Source organism: Oncorhynchus mykiss, chromosome 22 (assembly GCF_013265735.2).
Source record: "Oncorhynchus mykiss isolate Arlee chromosome 22, USDA_OmykA_1.1, whole genome shotgun sequence".
Taxonomy (NCBI): domain Eukaryota; kingdom Metazoa; phylum Chordata; class Actinopteri; order Salmoniformes; family Salmonidae; genus Oncorhynchus; species Oncorhynchus mykiss.
In genome coordinates, this window is record NC_048586.1 from 14,654,912 (window position 1) to 14,668,059 (window position 13,148).

Below are 13,148 nucleotides of genomic sequence, written 5' to 3' on the forward strand. Positions count from 1 at the left end.
GATTATATTGTTCAGTTGTAAGTGATAGAAAGACACCAGAGATGGATTGACTGAACCAGTGATCCAATAGTTAGATGATAAACGGGTGACATTATTATTAGAATAGCTGTGGTATTGAGGTTGTGCGGCCACTCCCAGCCTTTGATTTCTTATAGGTTTTGTAAACAGGAAACCAGGATTACAGATAATGACGGGTCTTTAGAATCAATCCAGAAGCCTGGGAGCTCTCTCTTTCGGGCCCAATGTGTGAAAATGGGTCTGTGTGATGCTGCTCGTTGGGCTTCGTCCAATCCCAGGACAGGCTGTAAACGCGTGGGGCTAATCTCATAATTATCCGACCCCCCCCCCCCCCCCCCCCCCCACCCCCCACCCCACATTGTTCTGGCAGAGAGTTACCATTAACTGTGAGGATATCTTTGTCCTGCAATGTCAGGTCTCCCGCTGAGTCACAGGGCAGAAAAACACTCTTAAAAGGGATTTAACCTTTCTGATCTCCCCATCCCGGATCCGGGTTCGTGAATACAGACTCAAGCTCATTACCATAACGCAACGTTAACTATTCATGAAAATCGCAAATGAAATGAAATAAATATGCTAGCTCTCAAGCTTAGCCTTTTGTTAACAACACTGTCATCTCAGATTTTCAAAATATGCTTCTCAACCATTGCAAAACAAGCATTTGTGTAACAGTATTGATGGCTAACGTAACATTTAGCATTAGCATTCAGCTGGCAACATTTACACAAAAAAACAGAAAAGCATTCAAAAAAATCATTTACCTTTGAAGAACTTCAGATGTTTTCAATGAGGAGACTCTCAGATAGCAAATGTTCAGTTTTTCCTGAAAGATTATTTGTTTAGGACAAATCGCTCCGTTTTCTGCGTCACGTTTAGCTATGAAAAAACCCCTGTATCCAGGATTGTGTAAATCTATCAGCAAGCTCATTAGCATAACACAACGTTAACTATTTATGAAAATCGCAAATGAAATGAAATAAATATGCCATCTCTCAAGCTTAGCCTTTTGTAAACAACACTGTCATCTCAGATTTTCAAAATATGCTTCTCAACCATAGGAAAACAATAATTTGTGTAAAAGTAGCTAGCTAGAGTTAGCATTTCGCGTTAGCATTTAGCGTTAGCATTAGCGTTAGCATCCAGCACGCAACATTAACAAAAACATAAAAGCCTTCAAATAAAATTATTTACCTTTGAAGAACTTCTGATGTTTTCAATGAGGATACTCTCAGTTAGATAGCAGATGCTCAGTTTTTCCAAAAAGATTCCTTGTGTATTAGAAATAGCTCCGTTTTATACATCACATTTGGCTACCAAAAAAAATCCATAAATTCAGTCCTCAAAACGCAAACTTTTTTCCAAATTAACTCCATAATATCGACTGAAAACATGGCAAACGTTGTTTAGAATCAATCCTCAAGGTGTTTTTCACATATCTCTTCATTGATACATCGTTCTTGGACACATGCTTTCTCTCCTGAATCCCAGGAGAAAATGCCAGCACCTGAAGATTACGCACAAATTTAGACAAAGGACACCGGGCGGACCTCTGGAAAATGTAGTCTCTTATGGCCAATCTTCCAATGATATGCCTACAAATAAGGGAAGGGAAGGGAATGACTAAGACGTTCATAAGTGGGAATACTATACTTCCATCCATCCTCCAGGCTTTAGGGCAATTACTGGAATGGCTACTAACTGTTTGAAATAAATCAACTTGTACTTAACAGTAGAGCTGTAACCTTGGAGTGAATTTGGGGTAAAAACACTGCCATTTTAACCATGATAATTGTCAACAATCTGCTTTTTCTTAATGAGATGTCATTGCATGTATTCATACCTACGCATGACATGGCAAACTTATTCCTGAACTAGGGACTTGTTAATAAGGCAAACTCGGTAACAAAGTGAAACTGTGCAATCACAGCGCGACCTTGGGGAAGGCAATGTTCCGAAACGACGCGGTAAACAGGCACGGCTGTTCTCTCATGAATATGCATCGGCCAGCCGACTGATAACAAACGCTGCTCTGTTCTGTCCTGTCAGTCAACACCGGCACCATGAAGCTCCAACCTGCCTGTGTTGTTGTGTCTACTGCCCAGGTTGGTGACAATCCTGCCTGTGTTGTTGTGTCTACTGCCCAGGTTGGTGACAATCAAGTGGGTAGACAGTTCACGACCCCGGGGCGCTGGTCATCCCCTTCAGCGGAGGAGTGGAGAGTCTCCTGCAGGACATGAGTGAAGGGGAGATTAAGAAGTACTGCACCGAGCACAAGGCTCAGAGGTTAATTAGCATTCAGTCTCCTTTAATTGCGTGCGCTGATAGAATAATAGATGGTAGAGTAATTACCATTATAAAGCAAGGATCCCTCTCTATACGGGAACAACTCAGTCTAAGGGTTTTCTTCTAAATGAAGTTTTTAACTGTCATCTGTCATCTACAGGTATAATTATAACTTGGGCATTTCGGGTGTATTGTTCGCATGTGAAAACCTCTATGGAGGACGAGAAATCGTGACAGCAGATTTTTTTCTCTGCTCAGAGAGACATTGGGATGAATTCTTAAAGGTGCTAAATGAGACGGGCAAGCGTGACAATTTTTTTTGTTTTAATCGCTGGAGAATGAAATGTTCAATGTTGACCCTATTTTATTTATTTAATGCGTTTATGTATTGGAATTGATGTGGTCTTGCCCCAGACGTGAACTTTGGCTACGAATCAAAGCGCCACTAAAATATCCTAAAAGACCTAGCATTTACAGCACCACGAACAACATGGAAAATAAAATTGCTTTCACCCTGCTTATTCCGACAGCGTTCTGACAAGGATCATCAAGGCTGGCTATGGAGCCCTACAGTTGGAGTACTTCTTCACAGCTGGACCAGATGAGGTCCGTGCGGGGACCATCCGGGTAAGACCCTGCCCCCGCGGCCGGCCGCGCCGCATACCGTTCCACCCTGCTGGCATGCAGCCTGATATCAGCCACTTTCAACTTTGTCATGGTCCAGCTTTAGCTAGTCATTACAGACCAAGGATAACTTCAATTACTGTTGAGCTGCTGAACAGTGAAAGTGGGGGCTACTTTGATTGAGGAGGGCAACAATTGATTTTGCCCATTACTTCCTGAGAATGTTTCCATCCCGTGCAGATCTGCCTGCCCTCCTCCTGCCGCGGGAGATAAGGGGCCCTAGCATTGTGCCTGCCTAATCTGTGTGACGGGGGTTGTCTGTGCTGAAATTGATGTGGCTTTTTATTCAACCGTTTGTGGGTCTTGCTGGGGGCTCCTCCTCTCTGTGTCTCAGTTTACTGAGCCCGCCGAGAGCCTGGGTGACACTGAATCACAGGAGGATTTACATCGATACAGATGTTGGCTCGGCACACTGGTATTGTGCAAATGTTAGAAGGATTAAGAGCAGTCATAATAAGGTTTTAACCTGTCAGGAGTTGCATTCTGATTCGCTAGTCGATCTGTGTAAGGAACGTGAGCAGTTTTTTTTTTTTACAACTAACTAAACTGAAAGTATGTATGTTATTAAGAAAACGTTTTTAGGTTGATAATAAACAGAACATTTTTATTTGGGTGACATCATAGTGGTTAAATATATGAGCCACCTCCACCCAGCCATGAGTGATGTCCTCAGTGGGTTTAGGAAAGTAACAGAACTCCTCCAAGCATTTCTCCTATGGGCTTGTCTCCTTTGACATAACTGATTACGGCTAGCCTTGATTGTGTGTGAGGCGTTTAGTCAGGTAAGCATCAGTGAGTAGCTATATTAACCCAATACATCTTACATTGTAAAAACGACACTGTAACATGGTGCTTCTAAGCCCTTTAGCATGCTTTATTAGGCAGCCTCGAGGTGACCATTATCTATCAGGCTGCTCTGCATAGCTGTTAACTGCTATGATGTGTATCTCTTGTAATGCGCTATAGGACAAAATCAGCCCCTAATCTATTTTTCTCTACCTAGACAAACCTTGATGCTGATTAATGGTAGTTAAACTTACAAGCACTCCGTCAATGAGATTGCATAGGGATGGTAATGTATTGGAGTCATTAAATGCACATCATTCTTTTGGCATGAAATATGTTGACCCCAACCTGATTATATACATAATTAAAAGTGCTCCGCAGTTTTGGAGCACAGTGCTACAGAGCCGAGAGAGGGAGAGGAGGTCGACAGGCACAAGTCATAATGATGCCGCGCAGGGATGTCACTTATTTGGGTCATTTGTCATTTTCCCAGGCATTATTTCAATGCATATAAATTGCGTATTTTATCAGAGACCGTTGTGACTTCTGATGCTAAATGGGATTTAATGTAGGAAGAATTTTAAAAAGTTGGGGGGGGGGGGGGGACGGTTGTTTTTTGTTCTTGGAGAAAAACAACCAATTTCATATTTTCCTTGGTCATTCTATTATAATGTTGGTTTTAAATGTATGTATGGATGTATATTCTATAAAGGGATCCTTTATATTTCATTTCAATCATCTGCTGTGCTAGGAATACATTTTGAGGAAATTCAAACATGACAAAGGGGATATAGCGCACAGACTGTATATAAAACGTAGTGAAAGTTTCCATTTCAAAATGGTCAGGTATGATACAGCCAGGTCAATACAGTGTGTATCCCCCTGCAACACTGCCTCTCTCCCTCTCTGGCGACCTGAGGCCAGAGTAGCAACCCACAATGAGGGAAGATTGCTTGGACAGAAATCAATAGCGCCACGGAATCAGAAATTGCTGGTGGGCATTGATAGCAGCGCAGGCTCCTTATCGGCCTCAAGGCTACTCTAGCAAGGCACAACCGTGTGACGTGCAATCCAGAAATCAGGAGCGAGGCAAGAATAACCCCCAACACACCCCCTACCCATGCTCACTTCACCATCCCCCCATCAAACAGCATGTCAGTCCTGTGCTGAAATCCATCTTCTCCAAAACAATTAATTTACCCTGTGCGTCCTTTCTCTTTCCTCCTCCTGACAGAAAGGAACCAAGGCTCCACAGGCAGCTGGCAAGATCCACGCGGACTTTGAGAAGGGCTTCGTTATGGCTGAAGTAATGAAATTCTCGGATTTTAAAGAGGGGGGCAAGCGAGAACGCTGTCAAGGTGAGCCGTCGGGGTGCAGATGAGGGAAGTCTCCTGTGATCAGTGGAGCTGACAGTCACCCCACTGCTTGCACTGCAAACACTCTTCACCTTTAGCCAGGGGAAGAAATTACTGCACACACTCCGCCAGCGCACCTGACAAGCCAATGGATTATGTCTCTAAACACTGCCATTCTTCTCCTGCGGCGCATATCTTCATCACCATCTGTTTTAACAGGCTCACGGTAGGCCTTTCTTATACCTCAGGCCAGCCTCTCAGAGGAAGATCTCTGTACCCAACAAGGCCACATCTATAGAGCGGACCGTTAGCTCGGCACTTTTTGTGAGAGTGATATAAAGAGCCGAGTTAAATAAAGTGTGAAATTCTTTACATCAGGACTGTTGCACGGATGAACAGCGCATAAATGTGGCCTGCATATCTTATTTTATTACTGCCAATGTTTGTTTTGACCTTTTTACTGGGCTGTGGCTTTTACATGGGCGCTGCTCTGTCCAATATAATCACTGTATTTCACGGTGAATTTGAGAAGACTATAGCGTTGTGATAAGTACAGCAGGTAGTGTCACGGAATGCTTTAAAGGTTTTTTTTTTCTCCCTCGGCGAGTGTGTGCTGATGTTCAGGGTAACTGTAAGACATTGGCCTCATCTGTAACACCTCTCACCCGCCTGGTTGAGGTAATTCTATTTGTTCTTGCTTTTTTTCCCCTTCTCCCCCAGAAGAAAGCTCGGGGCAAGGAACAACATTCCAAAGTGTTCCATGTCACACAATGGATTGGAGCAATTTCCCAACACCCAGCGTGACTTAGCGTGTCTGATGCTGTTGGTTTGTCTTGTATGGTCCTGCCATTGGAACAGCAGGACATGAATGTGTCAGTGTCAGTGGTTAGCACGCGTCTGGAGGAAGTGCCTCTATTGGTTTACCTCCAGAGCCTTGACTGGCATCTGTTATTATAGTGTGTACAAAGCACTTCACAGGGCTATTATGTAGATAGTCTTGGTACTTAAGCTTCAAACGCCATTAAACTTGACCACCAGCCAATAGCTGTTGATGAGATCAAACCATGATGTAATTGGATACTTTTTACATGTTAAATTGTCCCCGGGTTCTGTTTAAAATGTAGCAGGTCTAAAAGTATTTATTTCACCAATGGAATATATGGATTAAACAATTAGGGATGTGGACAAAGTGGAAATCAGAGTATCAGATGCTAATCCCTTCTAAATCCTGTGCAGGAGATGTGTGATTAGCACTGGCAAGCAGTGAGAGCTTGCCCTACTTACTCATATTATCACCAAGTAGATCTCCGCAGCTCACTCGATGGCCAGCCAAATCCTCTGTCTGGCAGAGACTTATACACTACATAACTTGCCCTATACGGATCCACATCGGAAATAAAACATACATTACCAGAATATTACATTCAATATTTCACCTCAGGTCTTTGTAAAATGCATATAATTCAGCTGTAATCTATTGTTGGTTACTACTTCCTAAAGTGTCAGTAGAGGGGAAATGTGCCGGGCTCTGGGGTTTTGAACGCTGATGTTATGGAAGCCTGACAGAGTGGCGCAGTGGTCTTGTGGCGTAACTACAGCCAGGTTCGATCCCAGGCTGTATCACAGCTAGCTGTGACTGGGAGATCTATGATGTGGCGCACAATTGGCCCAGTGTCGTCCGGGTTAGGGGAGGGTTTGGCTGGTCGGGATTTCCTTGTTCCAATGCGCTCTAGCGACTCCTTGTGGCGGGCTGGGCGCCTGCAAGCTGACTCTGGTTGCCAGCTGGACTGTTTCCAGGTTAAGCGAGCCGTGTCAAATAGCAGTGCGGCTTGGCAGGGTCGTGTTTTGGAAGATGCATGGCTCTCGACCTTCGCCTCTCTCGAGTCCATAGGGGAGTTGCAGCGATGGGACGACACTGTAACTACCAATTGGGGAGAAAAAAGGGGTAATAAGTACAACCCCAAAAAAATAAATGGAAGCCTGACATCAGAGCCTCAGAGCCTCAGCTCTTTCCATGACTAACCAGGTGAAAGCTACTGATACCACCTGTTAAATATATACATATGTATATATAATATATATAATCATATATATATATATATATATATATATATATGGACACAGAGCATTTCTGACTGCAGCATTAAGGCCAATGCTATTTATGCCAGTTGTGGGAATGGACTGTTTGAATAGGCCAGCGTACAGGGATATCACATTATTAGTAATCATATCTGCTTAAGCCAAGCTTGCTCCTCCAGATGGCTGCTTTCAAGTGCAAATGAACCAGTTAGACGTGTCTGGTTTAATACATACTCAGGAATCACAAATAGCCATTGATTTTTTTTCCCCCTGTCTCCCTCTCCAAGCAGTGTTTCTGGTGCTATTGGGTCTGGATTAAATGGTCTCCTGAGCCTTTAAAGGGACATTGATTCTTCTAATTAATTGTGCTCTGTGCAGAACCAGAATGCATAAACCCGTCCGTATTAGCACTTCAAGTCAATTATTTTGAGTTTGCCCGGGAAGGGGAACAAACACATCTAATGTATACAAAAGAAATGTTGGAACTTATTTTGTTTCCTTAAGAAGTATGAGGATGCTATAATGACAGAGCGTTATTAAAATGTTACTTGTACATATGAATGGAAATTGACAGAGAAGAGGGTTATTCACTCAGTGGGATTCTAGACACCCCATGTGTGTGTGCGCGTGTGTGTGTGTGCGCATGTGTGTGTGTGTGCGCATGTGTGTGTGTGCGTGTGTGTGTGCGCATGTGTGTGTGTGTGTGTGCGCATGTGTGTAAGACAGTGAGATGATGTGCATGTGTGTTCATTGCTAATTTGCTATTTCTTGTTTTTCATAACTGTCATTAATTAGGTGTTGTGTTTCTCTATTTTACAGGCAGCAGGGAAATACAGACAACAGGGAAAAACCTACATTGTGGAGGACGGAGACATTATCTTTTTCAAATTCAACACGCCAAACCAGCCCAAGACTAAGAAGTGACTCAGTCGCAGTCTGTCGGCTACCAGAATGGACTGTGCCATTAGAGAATTCTTCTTTGTTTTAGACAGAATGAAGCTGGAGATTGATTGCTACCTGCCAAGTCGGCTCAGTCCTACCTACTGCCCACTCTGCCACATTATCCCTGTTTGTTTTCTGTCCAGGAGAATTCTATACAATCCCCCTTGCCAAAGCACAGATCCACTAAACACTGACAGCTTTGCTATTTAAGATCAGGATGCCCCCCCCCCCCCCCCCCCAAATGGTAGGAGCATTTGAAGAAGAGTATTACTCTCTTGATACTTCATTAATCTCCATCACTGGTGCCAGGCCTGACACAGCTGACAGCAGGGACAATGCGAGCTGCTCCTCTCCTCCTTCCAGAGATAATGCATGTTTTACAGTAGCCCAGATGTCTACACTCAATAAAACATTTGACAAAACCAGCCGGTGTGTGTTTGGGGATGTCTGTATTGACTGGCGCGGCATGCAGGCGGCGATAGTGGGTCCTGCTGGCAACTGATTACAGAATTAAAAGACACAGTTGACAGTGGCTCTGGCAGAGAGGGGACAGCAGTAATTGTATCTGTAAAGTGATTCTTATTTTAGAGGGCTAAGTGTGGGATGCTGATTATTTCATACAAGAGAATTGGTCAGGTGAAATTGTGTTTGAATGAACCTTTCCTCTCCGTGGTTATTCCTGCTCTCATTTGAGTCCTGGTATTCTGATATGTTCTGTATTTCAAGAGATTGCTTTACAAATGTGCACCCCATTATTATTGAGAGTGCCATTAGCTATTATCACTAAATGTAGGTATGCCTGAAGGCTGTTTTTGTCAAATTCTCCTGTGTCTCCATGCCACTGAGTGATCGAAAAAAACATCCTTTCCAAAAGACTTTCTTTTTATATGGAATTCTGAAAAGTAAAAGGAAGTCACAATTCAGAAGCACAACCCCCCCCCCCCCCCCAAAAAAAACATTCCTAGTCCCACTGAAGTAGTGTTTTTCTCACCTGTATACTTTGTGTGTAAGTGTTTTTGAGGCATTTATGCTGATGGAATGGTATGGCTGGAGCTGTGGACGCTGCTGCAAAGTGAGATTGCGTGCTCCACAGGAGTGAGAACACAGAGTGGATCAAACTCCTTCCCTGAATATCTTGCCTCTATAAATACCCCCCTCTCTGCAGAGAACAAAATGGCCTTCTGATGGAGGCACAAAGATTGAATAAAAATGGTAATTTCTCATGAAGGGTATTGCATGTACTTGCTTTAAAAGTTGTTGTTTACGATAAAAAATACTGCACAAGCACTATAAAGCGTTGTGTTTGGCATCAAAATAAAGTTGTATTACTATCTTCAAGACATAATTACCCCCCCCCCCCCCCCCCCCCCCCCCCCCACACACACACACACAAAAATGATCATGTTTGATGGGGGATGTTGGGGTTGTGGAAAGTACCTTTATAACGTAAAGCATTGTAGGCATGCATTCCACAATGTATATCATAGTCGCTATGTACTGTATGTTCTATATTCTTGTCCAAGCTGAGCTACTAGGGGTATTTTAGGTTAAAGGGATACTTTAGGATTTTGCCAATGAGGCCCTTTATCCACATCCCCAGAGTCAGATGAACTCATGCATACCATTTTAAAGCTTCTGTGCAGTTTGAAGAAAGTTGCTAACTAGCGTTAGCGCAATGACTGGAGGTTTATGAGTAACCAGTCATTGCGCTAACGCTACTTAGCATTGTCTCATAAAACTACCACTAGCTTCCTTCATACTGGACACAGAGACATAAGAGTGGTCTCCAGAAGTTCATCTGACTCTGGGGAAGTAGACAAATGGCCTCATTGGCAAAATCTCAGAGTATCCCTTTAATCATTGTCTGAGTGAAAACATGAGGTTTCTCCAGGGACTACAGCGAGGGCTAAAGGCATTCCTTCCCATTCTTTTTAGGCAAGAGGGGTGTTGTTGTTGTTAACCAACCCCCAAACCCCACATTGAGGCCCATTCAATAGTCATAAGGGCTTGGATTGACAAGTTGATCTCTGTGGTCTGCCTGTTTTGTTTTTCAGATAATGAAGTATCAGTGCATTTCTTAGGAACAGTAATAAAGTTATTTAGAAAGATGCAGATGTACCCCTTGAGACAAAAAAAAACAATAAAAGTCTTCTGGTCTTTAATCATGTCATAAGTAGGCCATTTTAGGCTTTAATACCAACAAGCTGGCTATCAAAGGGCCTGAGCAGTGTTCATTTGATCTCATTTCTGTAAGGGAACTCCTCATCGGCGTGTATACTGAGTTTTCAAAACATTAGAAACACATTACATGACATAAACTGACCAGGTGTATCAAGCGACGATCCCTTATTGATGTCACTTGTTAAATCCACTTCAATCAGTGTCGGTTAAGGGGGAGACAGGTTTTTTAGAAGGATTTTTAAAGCCTTGGGAAAATTGAGGCATGGATTGTGTATGTTTGCCATTTGCAGTTGCTACAACAACAACAAAAATTGCTTCAAGTGTTGTGTCCAAATACTAGTGGAGTCAACTAATAAAATAATAGACGACCTGACCAGAGAGGTCTAGGACCTGAAGAACAGTTCTCCCAAGGTCAGCTCGCTGAGTTTGAACATGAGAACGACAAGATGACAGCAATCTGTAAGTCATTGAGAGAAGACATCAGTTCTGTATGTGAATTCATGATAACAATGAGAGCAATCAGATTATCTCGAGGTACAACCAAGGTGGAACAACATTGTTGTGGACGGAATTGCAAAATCCCCACGAGGCCTGAACGGAGTCTGACAAAGTGAGGGAAATGATAACTGAGAAACTGAAGATGGACCACAGGAAGACGGAGGTGGAGTGCGCCCACAGGACTGGAAAACCAACCACCGGCCCAGGTAACAGGCCCAGGCCTATAGTGTTCAAGTTCCTGAGGTTCAAAGACATGTTAGCAGTTCTAGCTTACATCTGCTATGACAGGCTCATTGTCTACCCTCCCTCCCAAAAGTCTGGAAGGAATGAGAGAGCCAAGCCTATGGGTTCGTAGCTTCAACCCTCTGGCGCGCACACACACACACACACACACACACACACAGATCAATGAACTTCTGAATGTATTTATTTTTCTCTTGCTTTGTTTGGTCTTTTCCTTATTATGTATATCTCTGATAAGCTACAAGGAAAGTGCTGAAAATAGCACATATTAATGTACAGTTCATTCCGAAAGTATTCAGACCCCTTGACTTTTTACACATTTTGTTATGTTACAGCCTTATTCTACAATGGATTAAATCATTTGTTTTCCTCATCTACACACAATACCTCATAATGACAAAGCAAAACCAGGATTTTTGAAATGTTTGCAAATGTATTAAAAATAAATAACGGAAAAATCACATTTACATTATTCAGACCCTTTAATCAGTACTTTGTTGAAGCACCTTTGACAGTGATTACAGCCTCGAGTCTTCTTGGGTATGATGCTACAAGCTTGGCACACCTGTATTTGGGAAGTTTCTCCCATTCTTCTCTGCAGATCCTCTCAAGCTGTCAGGTTGGATGGGGAGTGTTGCAACACTACTGTTTTCAGGTCTCTCCAGAGATGTTCGATCGGGTTCAAGTCCAGGCTCTGGCTGGGCCACTCAAGGACATTCAGAGACTTGTGCCGAAGCCATTCCTGTGTTGTCTTGGCTATGTGCTTCGTGTTGTTGTCCTGTTGGAAGGTGAACCTTTGCCCCAGTCTGAGGTTCTGAGCGCTCTTGTACTTGAATCCGTTCATCTTTCCCTAGAACCTGACTAGTCTCCCAGTCCCTCCCACTGAAATACATCCCCACAGCATGATGCTGCCACCACCATGCTTCACCATAGGGATGGTGCCAGGTTTCCTGCAGGCGTGACGCTTGGCATTCAGGCAGATTCAGAGAATCTTGTTTCTCATGGTCTGAGAGTCCTTAGTTGCCTTTTGGCAAACTCCAAGTGGGCTGTCATGTGCCTTTTACTAGATTGGCTTCCGTCTGACCACCCTACCTTAATGGCCTGATTGTTGGAGTGCTGCAGAGATGGTTGTCCTTCTGGAAGATTCTCCAGAGGAACTCTGGAGCTCTGTCAGAGTGACCATCGGGTTCTTGGTCACCTCCCTGACCAAGGCCCTTCTCCCCCGATTGCTCAGTTTGCCAGGCGGCTAGCTCCAGGAAGAGTCTTGGTGGTTCCAAACTTCTTCCATTTAAGAATTATAGAGGCCACTGTGTTCTTGGGGACCTTAAGAATTGTTTTAGTACCCTTCCCCAGATCTGTGCCTCGACCCAATCCTGTCTCGGAGCTCTACGGACAATTCCTTCGACCTCATGGCTTGGTTTTTGCACTGACACACACTCTCAACAGTGTGACCCTGTATAGTCAGGTGTGTGCCTTTCCAAATCATGTCCAATCAATTGAATTTATCACAGGTGGACTCCAATCAAGTTGTAGAAACATCTCAAGGATGATCAATGGAAACAGGATGCACCTGAGCTCATAGCGAATGTTCTGAATACTTATGTAAACTAGGTATTGACGTTTCTTTTTCATTTTTAACATTTGCAAAAACGTCTTAAACCCTGTTTTTGCTTTGTCATTATGGGGTATTGTGTGTAGATTGATGAAGGCATTTTTGTATTTAATCCATTTTAGAATAAGGATGCAATGTAACAAAATGTGGAAAAACTCAACCCTTAGAAATAAGGTTAATGGATATCAATAACTTGCTAACATCAGATAACATTCAGAAATTCAGCAAAAAAAAGAAATGTCCCCTTTTCAGGACCCTGTCCAAATAATAATAATAATAATAATAATCCAAATAACTTCACAGATCTTCATTGTAAAGGGTTTAAACACTGTTTCACATGCTTGTTCAATGAACCATAAACAATTAATAAACATGCACCTGTGGAACGGTCATTAGAACACTAACAGCTTACAGACGGTAGGCTATTAAGGTCACAGTTATGAAAACTTAGCACACAAAAGAGGCCT

General features: G+C 43.1%; 1 protein-coding gene across 4 annotated transcripts in view; it reads left to right on the forward strand.

Moving 5' to 3' along the window:
• Positions 1–9,090, forward strand: part of LOC110501445 (obg-like ATPase 1) — a 75,467-nt gene extending 66,377 nt beyond the window's left edge. The window contains exons 1-5 of one of the 4 annotated variants that reach the window (XM_036958801.1): positions 1,630–2,120; positions 2,163–2,301; positions 2,832–2,928; positions 5,006–5,129; positions 8,025–9,090. In XM_036958801.1, the coding sequence (XP_036814696.1) occupies positions 2,252–2,301; positions 2,832–2,928; positions 5,006–5,129; positions 8,025–8,122 (369 nt within the window). In that variant the 5' untranslated portion in view covers positions 1,630–2,120; positions 2,163–2,251 and the 3' untranslated portion in view covers positions 8,123–9,090. The other 3 variants (XM_036958802.1, XM_036958803.1, XR_005038793.1) reach the window with 3 other exon arrangements.
• Positions 9,091–13,148: the final 4,058 nt, after the last annotated feature.